The sequence below is a fragment of the Ranitomeya imitator genome, chromosome 3 (assembly GCF_032444005.1).
Source record: "Ranitomeya imitator isolate aRanImi1 chromosome 3, aRanImi1.pri, whole genome shotgun sequence".
Classification (NCBI taxonomy): Eukaryota; Metazoa; Chordata; class Amphibia; order Anura; family Dendrobatidae; genus Ranitomeya; species Ranitomeya imitator.
In genome coordinates this window covers 303,148,934-303,171,686 of record NC_091284.1, presented here as the reverse complement: position 1 = coordinate 303,171,686, position 22,753 = coordinate 303,148,934, and the positions used below count along the sequence as shown (strand labels likewise).

The following is a 22,753-nucleotide window of genomic DNA, read 5'->3' as shown; positions in this document are numbered from 1 at the left end:
GAAGCATCTCCTATAATGGGTTTACTTCTAGTCTGATGCTATTTATTGGTGGTTCTTTTTATATATATTTTTACCTTGAAGTGCATCCATGTTATAGATATATGTGTTATAACTACCTCCCGCTTATATGGGGAATACATGGTTCTCTATGGAGATCTTGAAAAGTATAGGTGTGTTGATTCCCAGACTCCGTGCGCCCTAGGTATTCATACATGACTGTGCGGTGTTCTTGTACGCCATGCGGCACCATGCCCCTACCTGTTTGTTAGTTTTTATTAATAAAATTATATTAAATTATTTTGGGGTATTTTTTTGAACTTTGGGTCATTTTTCTGGGTCTTTTGACCCACTCCTCCTTAATATTAGCGACTAGTTCGTATATTGTGTCCTTATCTTTATCAGCATTGTTATATTTTTCATTCTCTGATTTCCCTTTTCGGGATCCCTTAGTTGTTGTGAATTCTGCTTTTGGGCTCCCTCCAGTGGTTGTAGGTGGTAATGCAGTTGTCCCTGTGTTGCAGTCCTGGTCAGGTGTATCTGCTGATTGCAGTTCTGACTGGGGTATTTAGGTGTGCAGGATTCATTAGTCCTTGCCAGTTGTCCATGGTTGCTGGGAGGTGTTGGACCTCTGTCTGGTTCCTCCTGCCTTGCTGCCAAATCAGCAAAGATAAGTGTCTGGTTTTGTTTCTGTGGCACACATCCTGTGTGCTTGATAATTCAGTGCTATTCATTTTTTTTTTCTTGTCCAGCTTAGATTGTGTCAGTACTTTCTCAGTCTAGTTGGATTCTCAGGAGTTGCAGATATACGTTCCACAACTTTAGTTAGATGGTGGAATTTTTTGTATTATCTGCTGTGGATATTTTTGGAAGGGTTTTAATACTGACCGCTTAGTATTCTGTCCTATCCTTTCCTATTTAGCTAGAGTGGCCTCTTTTGCTAAATCCTGTTTTCTGCCTGCGTGTGTCTTTCCTCTCCTACTCAGTCAATATTCGTGGGCGGCTGCCTATCCTTTGGGGTTCTGCTCTGAGGCAAGGTAGAATTCCTATTTCCATCTATAGGGGTATTTAGTCCTCCGGCTGTGTCGAGGTGTGTAGGGTTTGTTAGGCACACCCCACGGCTACTTCTAGTTGCGCTGTTAGTTCAGGATTTGCGGTCAGTACAGTTTCCACGTACTCCAGAGAAAGTTTCATGCGGCTCCAAGGTCACCGGATCATAACACTTAGTATGCTGACTTTTGTCGTGTTTTTGCTTAATTACTGAATCCTTCTGGGCATGCTCTTGATCAAATTCAAACATGTGTCAACTAAAATTTGATCTAAGGTCTCTTCTACACGTTCCCAAAGTTGGTGCATACTGTTCTTAGATATATATAGTTTTTTCTTCAATTCTACCCACAAGTATTTGATTGGGTCGAGGTCTGGGGACTGTGTGGGCCATTCCAGAACCTCTATTTCATTGTAATTGAACCATTTCTTTGCCAATCTTAACAAATGCTTCATGTTGTTGTCCTGTTGGAACATTATATTATCCTTTTCATACCCATAGTACTTGAGTGTTTGATGTAACTCATCATACAGGATACTCACATATAGCTCTGCATTGAGACCTCCATCGATCCAGCTTTTGACTGTCAAACAACCCCACATCATAAGGCTCCCTCCACTGAACTTGACATTTCTTTCAATTAGTCAATCCGTTAGCCCCTTTTTCCCTTTTTTCTTTCAGACCAGTTGGCACCTATCTAAGTCTAGTCTATTGAATTTCGTTTCATCGCTACAAATCACCCGTTTCAAATGTTTAAATGTCCACTTTTTGTACTTGTTTTCAAACTCAAACCGACGCTTCTTATGACAATATTGAAATTGAGGCTTCTTCACCTTTTTTTGGGTCACCATTTCAAACTTGTATAATGTGCGTCGCACTGTGCTTTCATCGACATCTGATCTCACTATTATGAAGCATACGAGTCACCTGCACTGCCGTGTTTGTTGCACCAGAACTCATTGGGATGAGTCGACTTGTTGACTCCTATAGTTTGCATGGATGCCCTTCTTTAGGCTTCTGAATGGATGGATGGACTTTATTTCATATTCTTCCAAATGTCATGGCACTCATATGATGCAGTTTGGCAATTTTCTTGGTCAAAAGACTGTTATCGATGAGCTGGATGATGCTGTTTCTCTTTTCTTTGGAAATTGTCTTCATGCCTGTACCTTGATTCTAACCAATAACTTTTCACTTGGGAATCAACCTAATAATAAATTGATCTAATAGGAAATGTGTGAACAAGTTATATTTTGTAGTATTCAGCAACAAAAATATTTTCCACCACCAGAAGCAAAACAGTAACAATGCAGTGACATGACAAGAATCTGCGTAATTAATCATATACAGGCATATGTACATATATAAACACATACACATATACACATATATATATATGTTACATACAGATATGGCCTCGGTCAGATGTGACATCATTTGAAGTGACATCTTTTAAGTGTCATCAGAAATATAGCAGAAAGATAACCCATGGTATATTCTTCTTCATGCTGTCATGCCCTGATCCATCTCCTTTCACTCACAGGTATGTGCGAACTGTCTCCTAATCTGAACTAGCCACTGCACCCCCTGAATCCCATGTGCTTCTATCCCTCCTTTAACTGCTGGTATGTGCGAACTGTCTCCTAATCTGAACTAGCCACTGCACCCCCTGAATCCCATGTGCTTCTATCCCTCTTCTAACTGCTGGTATGTGCGAACTGTCTCCTAATCTGAACTAGCCACTGCACCCCCTGAATCCCATGTGCTTCTATCCCTCTTCTAACTGCTGGTATGTTACTGCTTTTTCCCTGAATTTAATTCCATGTATCATACTTCTTGCTTGCTGAATGCATATTGATATGCACATGTTCCTCACACCTAGCTCTTTCTTTCCCATCTTATCCTATCCTTCACCAACCTTGATGCTAATCAAATGTACTATTAACTGCAATCTGTGAATTACTCCCTCCTGTGAACTCTCCCCCACCTACTTTCTCCTCCCTCTTCCTCTCACCTGGCTTCATTTCATGGACTCTTCAAATGGTATAAGTTGCCTGGTACTGGTCAGATATGGCCTCGGTCAGATGTGACATCATTTGAAGTGACATCTTTTAGGTGTCATCAGAAATATAGCAGAAATAGTCCAGAAATCAGCCAGATGGTAAGACTAATCACTATCTTTTAAATTTACTTGCCTTTCTTTTCCTCCCCTGCTCTTTATCCATGCTCACATTTTCACCACCATTTTTGCTCCACTAATCACTCTCCGTCACCACCTGCTTCCCTTTCTCTGCTTAGTCTCACTGCTGGCGACACATCCCCCAATCCTGCCCCCCCGCCTCATACATTACTAATCCTCATCCTATCCTTCTCACACTATGAGAAACTATCGCAACCCGTCACACTTAAAATCTGTGCCACTGGCCTCCACCACCCCGCTTCACCTCTCTGGGGCACTTTGGAATGCTGGCTCTGTCTGCAACAAGCTCCACATGGTCCATGATCTCTTTAGTTCCCGCAACCTTTCCTTCCTGGCCCTCACCGACACCTGGCTGACGCCCCCCTGACATGGCCTCGCCTGCAGCACTGAGTTACGGTGGCCTCCAATTTACCCACACTCCTCGCTCTGGCAACAGACATGGTGGAGGAGTGGGTATTCTTTCTGAAAACTGCTCCTTCAACCCTATCCAACCCCCACCCTTCCTTATCCTCCCTTCTTTCGAGGTTCACTCTGTCCGTATCTACTCTACCTCCAATCTCCAAATGGCTGTCATATACCGACCACCGGGCTCAGCCACTGCCTTCATCGACCAATTCTCCACCTGGCTCCATCACTTTCTCTCTGCCGACATCCCCACCATCATCATGGGTGACTTTAATATCCCTACTGGCACCCACCAGCCAGCAGCCTCCAAACTACTGGCCCGTACTTCATCCTTTGGACTCACCCAATGGTCCTCCACAGCCACCCACACAGACGGACATACACTAGACCTCATCTTCACCCGCCTCTGTTCCTTATCTAATCTCACAATCTCTCCCTTCCCCCTATCTGACCACCATCTACTCACCTTCTCATCCTTGTCCTCCTCACCTGCCCCCCAGGTCCAGCCATTACCACATCTTCGCAGAATCCTCGCAAACACAGACATTCACAGACTCTCAGACTCTCTCTTACGCCTGTCCTCCATATCTTCACTCTATGACACGGACAGTGCCACCGCTTTCTAGAACTCCACCCTCACATCAGCCATAGACTCAGTCGCCCCTCTCACGCATGGCGAAGTGCGACGAACTAATAGGCAACCCTGGCATAACAATCTCACAAAAAACTTCGACAAGCATCCAGGGTCACGGAGTGGCGTTGGAAGAAAACACGCCTGCCAGACGACTTCACTGCTTTTAAACAAGCTACACTTGACTTCAAATCAGCCCTCACCTCTGCTAAACAGACCTATTTCACTAACCTTGTATCTTCACTATCCTACAACCCAAAACAACTGTTCAGCACATTTAACTTCTCCACCGCCCACCACTGCCACCTCCAACTCCCTTCATCTCTTCCAAGGACTTTGCCACCAAGCAAGGCAAACCTTTACTTGTCCACCACCCCAGCCACTCCATATACCAGACCTCTGCCCTTCCCTAATAACCTCCCTCTCCAACATCACTGAAGGAGAGCTTACTTGCCTCTTTTCCAAATCACACCTCACCACCGGTGCACTTGACCCCATCCCTTCCCACCTGCTTCCAAACCTCACTAACACGCTCATTCCAGCCCTAACCCATCTCTTCAACCTATCGCTCTCTTCTGGTACCTTCCCCTCTGCCTTCAAACATGCCACCATCACACCCATCCTCCAACTAACCTTGACCCAACCGCTATGCCCAGCTATCACCCCATATCACTGCTCCCGTTTGCTTCAAAACTCCTTGAGAAGCATGTCCATGCTCAACTTTCCTCCCACCTCTCATCTAAATCTCTCCTTGACAACCTCCAATCTGGCTTCCGCCCCCACCACTCCACCGAAACGGCCCTGACAAAAATTACTAATGACTTAGTCACAGCCAAAGCTAACAGACAGTTCTCCATCCTCCTCCTTCTTTACCTGTCCTCTGCCTTTGACACAGTCGATCACTGCCTACAGTTACAGATTCTTTCTTCCCTTGGCATCAAAGACCTTGCCCTGTCCTGGATTGCCTCATACCTGTCCAACCACACATTTAGCGTTTCCCACTCCCACACTACCTCCTCATCCCGCTCTCTCTCTGTTTGAGTCCCTCAAGGCTCTGTCCTAGGGCCCCTACTTTTTTCCATCTATACCCTTGGCCTAGGACAACATTGTTACCCTTTTGCACTTCACTGTATTATTTAAAGCACCAACACCTGATGGAAGGTGCCTGTGCAACATTGTAGTTTGTTTCTAACATGCTTGCTAGTTCTCAGGTCTCAGTGCTTGTATCCCACTATACCTGTCCTGTATATTAGGCAGGCAGGTGGGCACGGCTGATATAAAGACAGGCAGGTGGTCATAGCCAATAGACAGGTAGGCAGGAAGGCACGGATGATAGATGGGCGGGCACGAGTGATAGACAAGCAGACTCGGCTGATAGGCAGGTGGGCACGGCTATCAGCCAAGTCTGCTTGTCTATCACCCGTGCTCGCCTATCTATCATCCGTGCCTACCTGCTTACCTGTCTATTGGCTATGCCCACCTCCCTAAAGACATACTGATAGGGATTCTAGATTGTGAGCCCCATCGGGGACAGTGATGATAATGTGTGCAAAAAACTGTAAAGCGCTGCGGAATATGTTAGCGCTATATAAAAATAAAGATTATTATTATTATTAAGTTAAAGGGGTTGTTCCCTACTGGACAACCACAGCTTAATCAATTCAGGACCACAAAAACAGAGTATTCTCACCTCCCACAGCAGCACGGTTTCAATGAGTCTTTTCTAGGTTAGAGGCCGCAGCTTGCACGTGACAGTCAACATCGCTGTAATACCGCCAGTGCAGGAGGTGAGTATCCACTGTTTTTATTTTAATTGGGGCCCTGAATTGTTGAAGCTGGAATTGACGAGTACTGGGAATCTTTACACATGCGCCACTAGAGGCGTCCATTTTCCCGAAGTCCATGGCAGTGAAAACAATATGAGGTGCAGGGACTCCAACAACATTTTGTGGATGCCCAGAGACCGCCACAGCCTCTTACCACCAAACACCTACTCCTCCCTGCCTGGCGCCCGCAGAATCCTCCAACTCCTGCCACAGCTGCCATCTTCCTGCAGCAGCAACGCTGCCTCCTGGGACCCCACTCTACTGTAGCCACACCTCAGTAAGCTACCATAAAAGTGGACTATAAGATGCACCATTTTATTAAAAACATTTTTTTGCCATATTCCTCCCCAAAATTTGAGGTGCATCTATATTGTGCGAGGTTAGATCTTTAAAGTACCGCATTTTTCTGATTATAAGACAATATTTTTTCCCGAAAATGTGGGTGCATCTTATAGTTCGAATGTAGCTTAGTGGGGTAGCTGCAGTGCAGCAGGGTCACTGGAGGCAGGGTAGCTACTGCAGGTGGCCGGCGGAGGTAGAAGTGAGACAATGCTGCGGGGCTCAGGTTGGGATGCGGGGGGTGGCCCGGCACGGAGTTTGCGGGCCTAAGACTGTCGGAAAATGTCAGCATTGAAAGGAGTCTCCACTCTTTCCCTTTGATTTCCATGTGGTGGGCTTCAGAAATGGCCGCTGGAGGCAGCTCATGTGAAGATTAAAATCTCTGCTCCCTGCTTCCTATTTTCCTTCACTAAATTTGGGTTGCGTTTTATAGTCCAATGTGTCTTATAGTCCGCAAAATATGGAACATTTTCTCCGAAACACCAGATTATTTCAGGAAGAAAAAAACATACCTGGCTAGAATTGTGCAGCTGGGCTGTGATTCATGCTGCCCACATTTGGGAAGCATAAATTGCCGATTAACGTTACTTACTGTAAGATACAATTATTGAATCAAATTATATCTTTACTGCTATTTACTTCAATTTTATGTATTACACTTTCAAATTTGACATTTTGCACTGTTGCCATTGATATTATGGAAGCTGAAAATTTTCGCACCATCAGATACAATAATAAAAATTCTTTTTAATTTCAGCTATTCAGACAGCTATCCGTCTGCAACAGTCTGGGTCTGTCTCTTTACATCGTGAGCTCCAGAGTAAGCGCCGGGAGCAGCGCGAGCAACGTGAACAGCGTTGTTTTGCAAGAGAACAAGAGCTTCAGCGATTAGCTGAACTTCAGAGTGAAAAAGAGAAACAGCAAAAAGAACTTGAGCACCTGAGAGAGGCCCAAAAGAAAGCTGAAGAGGTTATGATGCAGGAGCAGGTCAAGCATCAAGAGCAGCAGGAGGAGATGCAAAGGTTGCTGGCAGGACAGCTGCGAGAAGCAGAAGAGGCAAGTAAAGAACCTAAGCAGCTGTAAAACTAAAAGAAACCTGAGCGTAGATTCAGAGTTAGGCTGCATCATTACAGCCATGTTTGATTTACTCTAATGCTACATAATCGGCAGCGTTTTGGATGCAGCACATGTCTGCTGCATCCAAAGTGTTGCCAACTTTTGAATGCAGATGATTCCGCATGTGTTCACTGAAGCGTGTGGAGTCACCATGTCCAATACATTCGACGGGTGAAATTTTACGTCTCCGCAAGATAAATTTACATGCTGCGATCTGAAAAATGCATGTCCTTCTCCGCAGGTAAGCCGAGGGTGTCAGTGCACGCATAGTGGGCATGGGATTTCTTGAAATCCCATCCACTATGCTGTAACATCTGGCCCCTGCGGGTTGGACGCTGCGGATGTACGCAGCGTCCAACCCGCAGCGTTTACTAACAGTGAGAGCGTACCCTAAAAGAAGAAGTTTTCAGTACTGTTTTGTCCAGTTGAAAAAAGATTGATTATTCTCAGTGAGAGAACTAAAATAATAATAATCTTGTAGCTATGATATCTTTTAATGACTGACAAAAATAAGTGATATTGCAAAGCAAGCTTTTGAGACTAGTTACAGTGGGTACGGAAAGTATTCATACCCCTTTATATTTTCTACTCTGCTTCATTGCAGCCATTTGGTAAATTCAAAAAACTTAATTTTTTTCTCATTAATATACACTCTGCACCCATCTTCACTGAAAAAAAAAACAGAAATGTAGTAATTTTTGCAAATTTAATAAAAAAGAAAAACTGAAATATCACATGGTCATAAGTATTCAGACCCTTTGCTCAGTATTGAGTAGAAGTACCCTTTTTGTGCTAGTACAGCCACAAGTCTTCTTGGGAATGATGCAACAAGATTTTTACACCTGGATTTGGGGATCCTCTACCATTCTTCCATGCAGATCCTATCCAATTCCGTCAGGTTGGATGGTGAACGTTGGTGGACAGCCATTTTCAGGTCTCTCCAGAGGTGCTCAATTGGCTTTAGGTCAGGGCTCTGGCTGGGACAGTGAACAATGGTCACAAAGTTGTTCTGAAGCCACTCCTTTGCTATTTTAGCTATGTGCTTAGGGTCATTGTCTTGTTGGAAGGTGAACCTTTGGCCAAGTCTGAGGTCCAGACCACTCTGGAAGAGGTTTTCATCCAGGATATCTCTGTACTTTGCCGCATTCATGTTTCCTTCAATGACAACCAGCCATCCTGTCCCTGCAGCTGAAAAACACCCCCATATTACAATGCTGCCACCACCATGTTTCACTATTGGGATTTTATTTGGGCAGGTGATGAGCACTACCTGGTTGTCTCCACACATACTGCTTAGAATTATCACCAAAGAGGTCTATCTTCATCTCATCAGACCAGAGAATCTTATTTCTCATATTCCAGGAGTCATTGACATGTTTTTCATCAAACTATGCTGGCTTTCATATGTGTTGCAATGAGGAGAGGCTTCCGTCGGGCCACTCTGCCATAAAGGCCCGACTGGTGGAGGGCTGCAGTGATAGTTGACTTTGTGGAACTTTCTCCCATCTCCCTACTGTATCTCTGGAGCTCCATAAATTTTTCCCTCAGAATTGAGTGATTCCATAATTTTTCCCCTATGCTTGGTTAAAAAAAAAGTAACCATTACTGACTACGACATTTTTTGTTCTTAATTTCAATTAGTGTTTGTTAAAGCCAGAAAGTTGCCATTTGAAATTACTTTAATTTTGTAGAAAAAAAGCAGATCACAGACATGGCATAAAACTAAACAACTGAATGAACATTCTCCAAGGCCGGTGATTCCATAATTTTTGCCAGGGGTTGTATATATGTATTTATATTGAACTGAAAGATAGATAGAAAAAAGCCGGGAATTCATCTGCCGGCTTCTGTAAAATCACTGCAGGAGCCAACAGGATTGAAGAGATGGATTACATACAGTAAATACATATAGAATCGGTAGGTATATAGATGTTAGTGACAAATACAATTAGTACAGTGTGTGTGCAAATTACTGGACATGTGCTTAATTAATAAACAATTATTTATTAGTAAAAAATGGCTATGGGCTGATATTAAAAGCCTAGGAAGGGGCCATGGATATTGCCCCCTCAGCTAAAAACATCAGCACTCAGCAGCCCCAGAAAAGGCACATCTCTAAGATGCCCCAATTTCGGCACTTTTCCCACTTGCCCTGTAGCGGTGGAAAGTGGGGTAATAGTTGTGGGGTTGATTGTATTGAAAGGTAACATCAAGCCCACGGCTTAGTAATGGAGAGGTGTCAATAAGACACCTCTCCATTACTAATCCTATAGATAATACATGCTAAATAAAGACACAGCCAGAATAAAGTATTTTAATGAAATAAAACACAACACAGTTTTACCATTTTATTGTTACTCCTAATCCATGCATCTCCCTCGATCTCCTGTAATAAAAGTAAAATTATAAACCAACAATATGTCCGTAGTTGTGTCCCACTCCGTAATCCATATCTGGGGTATGTACAGTACGGTTGAAAACTACTACTGAACTGGTGAATGAGGAGATGCTGCCAGCACAGCTTCAGTGACTAGCGATGCCATCACTGAAGCTGCGCTCCCTCACCGCCTGACCTGCACTGAACTCTGGAGCATGGGAAAATGAACTGGCATATTTCTATTCTGCGAGTATGAGGACGCTGGAAAACAGCTACGGAGACTCCAGGAGGAAATGAGGCTAGCAAGCATGCAAGCTAAGAACAGGGTATCCAGCTCAAAAAGAGCAGAGATGTCCACCACAGTAAAGAGGCTGAAGGGGTTGATCAGCAAGTTGGAAGAGAGAAGAGCTGAAATCCTTGCTGGGAGCAGCCCCTTTGCGGAAAAAACTACGTAACGATGGCCGATTCGGAGCCCTGACCGGTGGTACTCTTGGGGGGGTCATGGAGTCCCGTCCAGGTGGAGGAGGAGAAGGAAGATGGCAAGTCCTTTTTGCGGTACCCGCCTGGAGGCCTGGTAAGTGAACCCCAAGCAACGCATAGCGGGATAGCTCCTGAGCAAGTGGCTCTCCCACCTGACTATGTCAGAGGATAGTGGGAGCAAGGGGGAGGATAGTGGAAGTGGGAGCAGTAGCGAGGGGGGCTTCCTCATCCTGCAGCAGATTCAAATTCAGCAGATCAAGTCCCCGATACAGTTTGGCCAGCTAATGTTCAGGGATGAGGTCTGTGAGGATAAGGCAACTGGGAAGGGGAAAAAGTGGAAGAAGGGGAAAACCAAGAAGGCAAAAACAACTGCAATGAATAAGTTTATCTATGTGAGGGAGTGGGGAGAGCAAGGTCTGTCGGGAGCAGGGTGCCTGTTGTGAATTCTGTGGCAGAGTTCACTCCTGTGGTCACAAGTGGTACTTCGGCTGATTCTCTTTGGGAGCTTCCGTTTGTGGAGGAAACTGGTACTGCAGCTTCTGAGTTTCCTCCCTCAGGTGATCTGGTGAGCTCGTTAGCTGCTTCTCTACTTAACTCCACCTAATGCTTTGATCCATGCTTCCTGTCAATGTTCCAGTGTTGGACTTGTGTATCTCTGGATCATTCCTGTGGCCTGCTGCTCTGCATAGCTAAGTGCTTCTTTGCTATTTGTTGCTATTTTTTCTGTCCAGCTTGTCTTTTTGTTTTGCTGGTAGCTCTGGGACGCAAGGGGTGTACCTCCGTGCCGTTAGTTCGGTACGGAGGGTCTTTTTGCCCCCTTTGCGTGGTTTTCTTTAGGGTTTTGTGTAGACCGCAAAGTTATCTTTCCTATCCTCGTTCTGTCTAGAATATCGGGCCTCACTTTGCTGAATCTATTTCATCCCTACGTTTGTCTTTTCATCTTACTCACAGTCATTATATGTGGGGGGCTGCCTTTTCCTTTGGGGTATTTCTCTGAGGCAAGGTAGGCTTATTTTTCTTTCTTCAGGCTAGTTAGTTTCTCAGGCTGTGCCGAGTTGCATAGGGAGCGTTAGGCGCAATCCACAGCTGCCTCTAGTTGTGTTTGGAGAGGATCAGGAATTGCGGTCTACAGAGTTCCCACGTCTCAGAGCTCGTTCTATTATTTTGGGTTATTGTCAGATCACTGTATGTGCTCTGATCGCTATGTACATTGTGTTACTGAATTGCCTATCACAACAGTACAGGAAGCCAAAAGTACTAATGATTCTCAATAGAGGGAAAAAAGAAGTTCTGAGACCATTTTTTTTCCTTTGCACTGTGATTTGTCTTTTTTTTCCCCTAGACATTTGGGTGGTTCAGGACACAGGTGTTACAATGGACATTAAAGGTCTGTCTTCATGTGTAGATCAGCTCATGGCAAGAGTTCAAGATATTCAAAATTTTGTGGTTCAGAATTCTTTGTTAGAACCGAGAATTCCTATTCCAGATTTGTTTTTTGGAGATAGAACTAAATTTCTGAGTTTCAAGAATAATTGTAAACTGTTTCTGGCTTTGAAACCTCGCTCCTCTGGTGACCCAGCGCAACAGGTTAGGATCGTCATTTCTTTTTTGCGTGGCGACCCTCAGGACTGGGCATTTTTTCTTGCGTCAGGAGATCCTGCATTAAGTAATATCGATGCGTTTTTCCTGGCGCTTGGATTGCTGTACGATGAGCCTAATTCAGTAGATCAGGCAGAAAATAATTTGCTGGCTCTTTGTCAGGCTCAGGATGAGATAGAGTTATATTGCCAGAAATTTAGAAAATGGTCCGTGCTCACTCAATGGAATGAATCTGCGCTTGCAGCCATTTTCAGAAAGGGTCTCTCTGAAGCCATTAAGGATGTCATGGTGGGATTTCCTATGCCCGCTGGTTTGAATGAGTCTATGTCTTTGGCCATTCAGATCGGTCGACGCTTGCGTGAGCGTAAATCTGTGCACCATTTGGCGGTATTACCTGAGATTAAACCTGAGCCTATGCAGTGCGATAGGACTATGACCAGAGTTGAACGGCAAGAACACAGACGTCTGAATGGGCTGTGTTTCTACTGTGGTGATTCCACTCATGCTATCTCTGATTGTCCTAAGCGCACTAAGCGGTTCGCTAGGTCTGCCGCCATTGGTACTGTACAGTCAAAATTTCTTCTGTCCGTTACCTTGATATGCTCCTTGTCGTCGTATTCTGTCATGGCGTTTGTGGATTCAGGCGCTGCCCTGAATTTGATGGACTTGGATTATGCTAAACGTTGTGGGTTTTTCTTGGAGCCCTTGCAGTGTCCTATTCCATTGAGAGGAATTGATGCTACACCTTTGGCCAAGAATAAGCCTCAATACTGGACCCAGCTGACCATGTGCATGGCTCCTGCACATCAGGAGGTTATTCGCTTTCTGGTGTTGCATAATCTGCATGATGTGGTCGTGTTGGGGTTGCCATGGCTACAAGCCCATAATCCAGTATTGGATTGGAATTCCATGTTGGTGTCCAGCTGGGGTTGTCAGGGGGTACATGGTGATGTTCCATTTCTGTCAATTTCGTCATCCACCCCTTCTGAGGTTCCAGAGTTCTTGTCTGATTACCGGGATGTATTTGATGAGCCCAAGTCCGATGCCCTACCTCCGCATAGGGATTGTGATTGTGCTATCAATTTGATTCCTGGTAGTAAATTCCCAAAAGGTCAACTGTTTAATTTATCCGTGCCTGAGCACACCGCTATGCGCAGTTATGTGAAGGAATCCCTGGAGAAGGGGCATATTCGCCTGTCATCGTCGCCATTAGGAGCAGGGTTCTTTTTTGTAGCCAAGAAGGATGGTTCGCTGAGACCGTGTATAGATTATCGCCTTCTTAATAAGGTCACTGTTAAATTTCAGAACCCCTTGCCATTGTTATCTGATTTGTTTGCTCGGATTAAGGGGGCTAGTTGGTTCACTAAGATAGATCTTTGTGGTGCGTATAATCTGGTGAGAATCAGGCAAGGCGATGAATGGAAAACTGCATTTAATACGCCCGAGGGTCATTTTGAGCATCTAGTGATGCCGTTCGGACTTGCCAATGCTCCATCAGTGTTTCAATCCTTAATGCATGACATCTTCCGTGAGTACCTGGATAAATTCCTGATTGTGTACTTGGATGACATTTTGATCTTCTCGGATGATTGGGAGTCTCATGTGAAGCAGGTCAGAACGGTTTTTCAGGTCCTGCGTGCTAATTCTTTGTTTGTGAAGGGATCAAATTGTCTCTTTGGTGTGCAGAAGGTTTCATTTTTGGGGTTCATCTTTTCCCCTTCTACTATCGAGATGGATCCGGTTAAGGTCCAAGCCATCCATGATTGGACTTAGCCGACATCTCTGAAAAGTCTGCAAAAGTTCCTGGGCTTTGCTAATTTTTATCGTCGCTTCATCTGCAATTTTTCTAGTGTTGCCAAACCATTGACCGATTTGACCAAGAAGGGTGCTGATTTGGTCAATTGGTCTTCTGCTGCTGTGGAGGCTTTTCAAGAGTTGAAGCGTCGTTTTTCTTCTGCCCCTGTGTTGTGTCAACCAGATGTTTCTCTTCCGTTCCAGGTCGAGGTTGATGCTTCTGAGATTGGAGCAGGGGCTGTTTTGTCACAGAGAGGTCCTGGTTGCTCAGTGATGAAACCATGCGCTTTCTTTTCCAGGAAGTTTTCGCCTGCTGAGCGAAATTATGATGTGGGCAACCGAGTGTTGCTGGCCATGAAGTGGGCATTTGAGGAGTGGCGTCATTGGCTTGAAGGAGCTAAGCATCACGTGGTGGTATTGACTGATCATAAGAACTTGACTTATCTCGAGTCTGCCAAGCGCTTGAATCCTAGACAAGCTCGTTGGTCGTTGTTTTTTGCCCGTTTTGACTTTGTGATTTCGTACCTTCCGGGCTCTAAAAATGTGAAGGCGGATGCTCTGTCTAGGAGTTTTGTGGCCGACTCTCCGGGTTTATCTGAGCCGGCGGGTATCCTCAAGGAAGGAGTAATTGTGTCTGCCATCTCCCCTGATTTGCGGCGGGTGCTGCAGAAATTTCAGGCTAATAAACCTGATCGTTGCCCAGCGGAGAAACTGTTTGTCCCTGATAGGTGGACGAATAGAGTTATCTCTGAACTTCACTGTTCGGTGTTGGCTGGTCATCCTGGAATCTTTGGTACCAGAGAGTTAGTGGCTAGATCCTTTTGGTGGCCGTCTCTGTCGCGGGATGTGCGTACTTTTGTGCAGTCCTGTGGGATTTGTGCTCGGGCTAAGCCCTGCTGTTCTCGTGCCAGTGGGTTGCTTTTGCCCTTGCCGGTCCCGAAGAGACCTTGGACACATATCTCTATGGATTTTATTTCTGACCTTCCCGTTTCTCAAAAGATGTCAGTCATTTGGGTGGTCTGTGATCGCTTTTCTAAGATGGTCCATCTGGTACCCTTGTCTAAATTGCCTTCCTCCTCTGATTTGGTGCATTTGTTCTTCCAGCATGTGGTTCGTTTGCATGGCATTCCAGAGAATATTGTTTCTGACAGAGGTTCCCAGTTTGTTTCGAGGTTTTGACGAGCCTTTTGTGGTAGGATGGGCATTGACTTGTCTTTTTCCTCGGCTTTCCATCCTCAGACTAATGGCCAGACCGAACGAACCAATCAGACCTTGGAAACATATCTGAGATGCTTTGTTTCGGCTGATCAGGATGACTGGGTGTCCTTTTTGCCTTTGGCTGAGTTCGCCCTTAATAATCGGGCCAGCTCGGCTACCTTGGTTTCGCCGTTTTTCTGCAATTCTGGGTTCCATCCTCGTTTCTCTTCAGGACAGGTTGAGTCTTCGGACTGTCCTGGTGTGGATACTGTGGTGGACAGGTTGCAGCAGATTTGGACTCAGGTAGTGGACAATTTGACCTTGTCCCAGGAGAAGGCTCAACTTTTCGCTAATCGCAGACGCCGTGTGGGTCCCCGACTTCGTGTTGGGGATCTGGTTTGGTTATCTTCTCGTCATATTCCTATGAAGGTTTCCTCTCCTAAGTTTAAACCTTGTTTTATTGGTCCGTATAGGATTTCTGAGGTTCTTAATCCTGTGTCTTTTCGTCTGACCCTCCCAGATTCTATTTCCATACATAACGTATTCCATAGGTCATTGTTGCGGAGATACGTGGCACCTATGGTTCCATCTGTTGAGCCTCCTGCCCCGGTTTTGGTGGAGGGGGAATTGGAGTATATTGTGGAGAAGATTTTGGATTCTCGTGTTTCAAGACGGAAACTCCAGTATCTGGTTAAATGGAAGGGTTATGCTCAGGAAGATAATTCCTGGGCTTTTGCCTCTGATGTCCATGCTCCCGATCTTGTTCGTGCCTTTCATGTGGCTCATCCTGGTCGGCCTGGGGGCTCTGGTGAGGGTTCGGTGACCCCTCCTCAAGGGGGGGGGGGTACTGTTGTGAATTCTGTGGCAGAGTTCACTCCTGTGGTCACAAGTGGTACTTCGGCTGATTCTCTTTGGGAGCTTCCGTTTGTGGAGGAAACTGGTACTGCAGCTTCTGAGTTTCCTCCCTCAGGTGATCTGGTGAGCTCGTTAGCTGCTTCTCTACTTAACTCCACCTAATGCTTTGATCCATGCTTCCTGTCAATGTTCCAGTGTTGGACTTGTGTATCTCTGGATCATTCCTGTGGCCTGCTGCTCTGCATAGCTAAGTGCTTCTTTGCTATTTGTTGCTATTTTTTCTGTCCAGCTTGTCTTTTTGTTTTGCTGGTAGCTCTGGGACGCAAGGGGTGTACCTCCGTGCCGTTAGTTCGGTACGGAGGGTCTTTTTGCCCCCTTTGCGTGGTTTTCTTTAGGGTTTTGTGTAGACCGCAAAGTTATCTTTCCTATCCTCGTTCTGTCTAGAATATCGGGCCTCACTTTGCTGAATCTATTTCATCCCTACGTTTGTCTTTTCATCTTACTCACAGTCATTATATGTGGGGGGCTGCCTTTTCCTTTGGGGTATTTCTCTGAGGCAAGGTAGGCTTATTTTTCTTTCTTCAGGCTAGTTAGTTTCTCAGGCTGTGCCGAGTTGCATAGGGAGCGTTAGGCGCAATCCACAGCTGCCTCTAGTTGTGTTTGGAGAGGATCAGGAATTGCGGTCTACAGAGTTCCCACGTCTCAGAGCTCGTTCTATTATTTTGGGTTATTGTCAGATCACTGTATGTGCTCTGATCGCTATGTACATTGTGTTACTGAATTGCCTATCACAACAGGTGCCATCTCTGTTGGTGGTGGCTCAGCTTCAGACAGTGATATGGAGTGTGGCAAGGAAGGCTGCCTGGTGATGGGCAGTGGTAATGGTGGAGGTGCTCTGTGGCAGGGGGAACTGGCCTGGCACCTGGTGCACCCACTGGCATGCAGAGGATGGCGTACTCCTGCATAGCTGGTGGGGTGCTTACAGTGGCTTCAGCAGTGGGGGGTGCCGGGCTCCTGGGTTCCCCTGCTCCCTGTGCTTTACCTAATGACTGTCCATCAGGGCCCCCAGCACAAAAAAGTGAGAAGCTAGGGAAAGAAAAGTAAAAATAAAAATGTAATTTGTGGGAATGGGGTGGCTGGGGTGAATGGTGGTGAGAGTGACGGGGGTATGGATGTGGATGCGGGTGAGGGTACGAGTGGTGGAGTGTATAGTGTGAGTGGTGTGACTGCTGGTGGTGTGGTGGTAGGTGAGAGGAGGGCTGGCCCATCTGTCCCCCAGATGTGGGTCCCCGTACTTTTGCGGGGGGTCGCGGTTGGGGTTCCGGGGGGTATCTCCTCCCCTCTGTGCTCAAGGAACAGCATTTTGCACCACCATTTCCTGGAAGCCCTTAAAAAGGCAGATCGGTTGTTGTAGAGGGAAGAGAGGTGGCCTTTTCTTTCTGGCTAGAGAGACATGGCTTGGCCGCCTTCCAAGATGGAAAGGGGGGAAACCATATGTTCCCTCCTTACAGCCAGGCCAGAGGCAGCCAGGAGGAATGTGGTCCGTCTTCAGTGGAGGGGCAGTGAAGCTTGGCCACCCAGAAGTAGTGTGGTGGAGCTCCTGCTGAAGATGGGCTTCAGGGTGGTGGACATCTTCGCCATGAACCATCCTTTTGGTACCCTGTTCTTTGACGTCAGCTTTGTTCGCCCTGAGGGGCTGGAACTCTTCTGGTTGAATTACAGGCTGGCAAAGGGGGAGCCTGGCTGGCGAGACTTTGCCGTACAGGCTGTGTCTCGCCAAAATGGGATTAAGATGGTGACTCTTGGGACCAGTCATGAGTAACTTTCTGGAGTTGACATCCTTATGTGGCTTTTCCGTTATGTGTAAGTCACGGAAGTCCCAAAGAAGAACCAGGACGAGTTTGGCATCTGGTCAGGGGGCTGGACTTTCATTCTAAAATTGAAGGTCTCAGGAGGTACAGTCACCCACATCCCTTCCTCGGCGTTCCTGGGAAGGGACAGGATCCTGGTCTTTTACCAGGGGTAGCCAAAGGTCTGCCACAGGTGTGAAGATCCCTGCCACTTCAGTGCAAGTTGCAAGGTGCAGAAATATGCCTTGTGTGGTGGAGTGGGTCATCTTGCCGCATCCTGTGGTGACATTAGGTGTCACCTGTGTGGTGATCTGGGTCACCTGTTTAGCCACTGCCCCTGCTTCTTTTCCAATGCTGCTGCAAGTCATGCGGGGGAGGATCATGAGGGGGAATCCCCTGGCAGAACAACCTCTGCCATGGCAGGTGGTGATGGCGGGAGAGGGGCTGAGGGCCGATGAGGAAGGACAAGGCTAGAGGTGCCTCCAATCAAAGGAGGCAGGCAAAGCGCCATGGGGGTGAGGGGCAGGGAGAGCCTCAGGCAACTGGGGTAATGTCTGTCCCCCCAGGGGCTGTGGCCGGTGTCTCTGAGGCCCTGGGGGTGAAAGAGGTGTGCGGGGAGATCAGGAGTATGGAGAAGGAGGACCTGGCTGACTCTGACAACTCCTGCCAGTATGAAAAAGTGTGGATGAGGAGGTCATGGAGCAGCCTACAGAAAAGGGTGGCAAATGTACCATGAAAAGGGGGAAGAAAGGGATGGTATAAAAGCCTTCCAATCCCCCCTCCTGGCCGTAAGTATGCCAAAGGAAGGGCTCACCGGCTCCCCAGTGATCACCCTCTCGAACCGGTTCCAAGCCCTCGATGACTCTGCTGAGACTGAGGTCAGGGGGTGAGGGGCCGGGGGCGGCACCTGAGGGTGCTTTTGGGGGGTGGTGGAGTCTGTCCTCTGGAGGACGCTCTTTCCTCTGAGAGGGGACTGCCCTGAAGCCCAGGGGTGAGGAGAATAATGGGAAAATGGACACCTCAGTCTCCGTAAAAAGAAGGGTGGAGCAGGAACCCTCTTCGGGGGCAAGGAAGAGAAGGGGGTAGGCAAAAAGAAGGCCATCCAACTTAGTCACCCATAATGGCGGAACCCACACTGTTGACTCTGGCATCTATTACTGTCTCCAGTATAAAGTCAGATGCAGCTAGATTTGCGGCCTTTGATTTTTTCACCCGAATTGAGGCTGACATTTTGTTTTTGCGGGAGACCAGTCTAACAGACATGGGGTCATTTATAAAGTTAAAAGGGAGTGGAAGAGTGGGCCCTCATACTGGTCTGCTGCGGCCGAACCTTATAGGGGGCAGTCCTTTTTAGACCAGGAGTTGCCTGGTTTTAGACGTCTTCATGAGGGGACAGGAGCTTCGGCTCATTAATATCTACAGCACACAGACTAAGTGGGACAATAACAATCAAGTCCTTTCTTTTTTCGAGCCAGCAGGTGGTCTTTGGTGGGGATTTCAATACGATTATGAGATCCTGTGATAGGGGGGGGTCCCTGAGACCAAAGGCTGGCTTATGATAGCAATACCCTAAATAGCATAGCTAGTGAAGCTCACCTGGTGGATGTCCACATCCAGCACACCCCAAGTCACGGGGGTTTCGTCTTTCATAGGGGTAGTAGCAGGTCTAGGACAGATAGGTTTTTTTTTTTTTTTGAAGGAGGATACCATCTTTTCAGCAGTATCCGCCTTTTAGGTGGAATTCTCCGACCACTGTTTAACTTTCTTTTCCTTGAATGTTGCAGAGACTCGGAAGTGAGACAATCTTTTGAGGACTTTTTTCAGAGCTAGGTACTGCTTTTGGATCTCTGTAGTAGTAAGTCTGAGTGGTGGGAGATCTTCAAAGATGGGGTGGCGAGTTTCTTTCGTCAGCTTTCGAGCCTCAGAAGTCTGGACAGGCATCGCTTGCCTCTGATGAGGAAAGTCGAGCAGCTCGTCTTGACTGGGGGTGACCATGAGGAAATCTCCAGGGTGAAATCTTTGCTCAAGAGGTATCAGAATGATAGGCACACATCTTTGGTTTTTGAGAGAGATGTCGCCTGACCCCAACAGAAACTGTAAAATGTTAGTGAATTTTAAGGTGGTGACAGGACTGTTCGACAGTACAGGTTCCCTGAGCTGATCCAAATCAGGGATCCTGGAGGTGGTCAGATCCTTTTGCTTGTGCCTCTTGGGAAAGAGGGATCTGGATCGAGATTTAACAATGATAAATGTAAGGTTATACACATGGGAAGAGGGAATCAATATCACCATTACACACTGAACGGGAAACCACTGGGTAAATCTGACAGGGAGAAGGACTTGGGGATCCTAGTTAATGATAAACTTACCTGGAGCAGCCAGTGCCAGGCAGCAGCTGCCAAGGCAAACAGGATCATGGGGTGCATTAAAAGAGGTCTGGATACACATGATGAGAGCATTATACTGCCTCTGTACAAATCCCTAGTTAGACCGCACATGGAGTACTGTGTCCAGTTTTGGGCACCGGTGCTCAGGAAGGATATAATGGAACTAGAGAGAGTACAAAGGAGGGCAACAAAATTAATAAAGGGGATGGGAGAACTACAATACCCAGATAGATTAGCGAAATTAGGATTATTTAGTCTAGAAAAAAGACGACTGAGGGGCGATCTAATAACCATGTATAAGTATATAAGGGGACAATACAAATATCTCGCTGAGGATCTGTTTATACCAAGGAAGGTGACGGGCACAAGGGGGCATTCTTTGCGTCTGGAGGAGAGAAGGTTTTTCCACCAACATAGAAGAGGATTCTTTACTGTTAGGGCAGTGAGAATCTGGAATTGCTTGCCTGAGGAGGTGGTGATGGCGAACTCAGTCGAGGGGTTCAAGAGAGGCCTGGATGTCTTCCTGGAGCAGAACAATATTGTATCATACAATTATTAGGTTCTGTAGAAGGACGTAGATCTGGGGATTTATTATGATGGAATATAGGCTGAACTGGATGGACAAATGTCTTTTTTCGGCCTTACTAACTATGTTACTATGTTACTATGTTACTATGAGATGGAATGTCGGCTTTCCTGGCTGAAACCATTCCTGATCCAGGGGATGACCCCTCTCTTCATGTTTTGGCAGAGGCACTCAGGGAAGAGGAAGTGAGACTGGCGATTGATGGGCTCCTGCCCAAAAAGTCGACAGGTCCAGATGGCTTAACATCTGAGTTTTACAAGACCTTTAGGGACTCATTGGTCCCCCTCTTGACTGAGGTGTTTAACAAGTGTCTTTCCTCGGGCACTCTTCCCAGATCAATGAGGAGGTCAGCCCTGATTATTCTGTCAAAGGGTAAAGACTCCTTCCCGTATTGAGAATTGATGTCCCATAGCACTTCTCGATATTGACCAAAAGGTTCTGGCAAAGGTGCTGTTCAATCAATTGGTGAAGTTTGGACCCCGGCTCCTTTCGGGGGCTCAGCACTGGTCTGTTCTAGGTCGCAGTACGTTTAGCGCTGTGCTCTGTGTCCAGGAGGCAGTGGAGCAGGGCAGTGGTATTTTCTGTCCTTAGGCCAAGCGAAGGCTTTTGACCGAGTGGATCACGAGTACCTTTGGTCTGTCCTTTTGAAGTACGGACTGCCTGGAAGGTTTGTAAATTGGTTAAAGATCTCATACAAAGGGACAAAGACTTTTCCGCTTGTGAACAGTTGGGTGGGTCACCCTTTTGAGGTTGGTTCTGGGGTCTGCCAGAGTTGTCCTTTAAGCCACTGTTATATGTGTTCGTGATCGATCCCTTTTAAGGAGGGTGGATCGTGGACCGTTGGTGGGAGTCGGGATGGACCGGGCGGAGCCAGGGGCCACTTTGAGGGTGGTAACATATGCCGATGACATCTCCCTTTTTATATCCTCGAAAGAGGAGGTGGATAGGGTTATGTCGGAGGTCGTGCACTACTCAGAGGCTTCTGGGTCCATAATTAACAGGGAAAAGTGTGAGCGTCTCTGGCTGGGAGGGGGAGATATGTGTTTTGATCTCCCAGACACCATTCCAGGGCCCCAGGCCTCAGCAAAAATTTTAGGCATCAATTTCGGCTCGGGGGACTAACCCCAGAAAAATTGGGAGGGCAGACGTAAGATCACCGCCCAGAAGGTGGACTAATGGAAGGGTTGGTCTTTAACCCTGAGGGAAAGGGTCAACTTGGCCAAAGGCTTCCTTTGTTAATACCTGGGTAGTGTCTGCATCTTGCCAGAAACTCTTTCGACACAGGTCTATAGCCTCTTCTTCCAACTGTTATGGGGTAACAGGCTTAACCTAATCAAGAGGGCAGTCACGTACTGCACAAGGAGACTGGTAAGGTCGGGTATGGTCAACCCGGTGGTGTTTCTAGTAAACACCTTTATTAAAACAAACATCACCAGCCTCTGGTTAGAGAGGGCTCTTCCATGGGTATTCTGCCGGGGATGGTTTTGGCCTTTCTTCCAGGAATGGGTGACAAGAGGGCAGGTGAAGGACCTTCGCACACCACATGGACATCTTCCAGCTTACGCTGCTCCGGTTCTGAAGATGATCTGCAGGTGGGGTCTGGGGATATGGGAGATCAGAACCATGTTGAAGATATTCCTTGACAATAGGGTTCTGTTGACCAATTTCCAGAAGCCTCTGGAGGCCGGAATCTGGAGGTAGGGCTTGGGTTGTTAAACTGTTCGCAGATCCCCTTGAAGTTTTAGGACTTGGCTTGGCACTGCTTCCATGGGAAACTGTATGTGAGGGGCAACCTGAAGTACAGGAACTCTGATGACTGGGATTGTCCCTACAAGGAGTGTGGTAACACTCTGGAAAGCATGGAGCACTTCCTCCTTCAGTGTCCCTTTAATACAGGGGTCTATAATAGGGTGGGCGCTTCTGTGGGCTGACCTAGGCTGGTGTGCTTTTCTTATGCGGAGTGGGCATATGGGACATTCAGGTCCCTGGGTGGCCGAGATCGGGGCACATTATTTTTTTTTTTGTAAATTCTTTATTTAAAGTAAAGGCAAAGAACAATCGCACAG

General features: G+C 46.7%; 1 protein-coding gene across 2 annotated transcripts in view; it reads left to right on the top strand.

Moving 5' to 3' along the window:
* Positions 1-22,753, top strand: part of DEF6 (DEF6 guanine nucleotide exchange factor) — an 854,760-nt gene that overhangs the window by 635,727 nt on the left and 196,280 nt on the right. For both annotated transcript variants that reach the window (XM_069756575.1, XM_069756576.1), the window contains exon 7: positions 7,204-7,502. In XM_069756575.1, the coding sequence (XP_069612676.1) occupies positions 7,204-7,502 (299 nt within the window). The remainder of the gene's footprint in view (positions 1-7,203; positions 7,503-22,753) is intronic.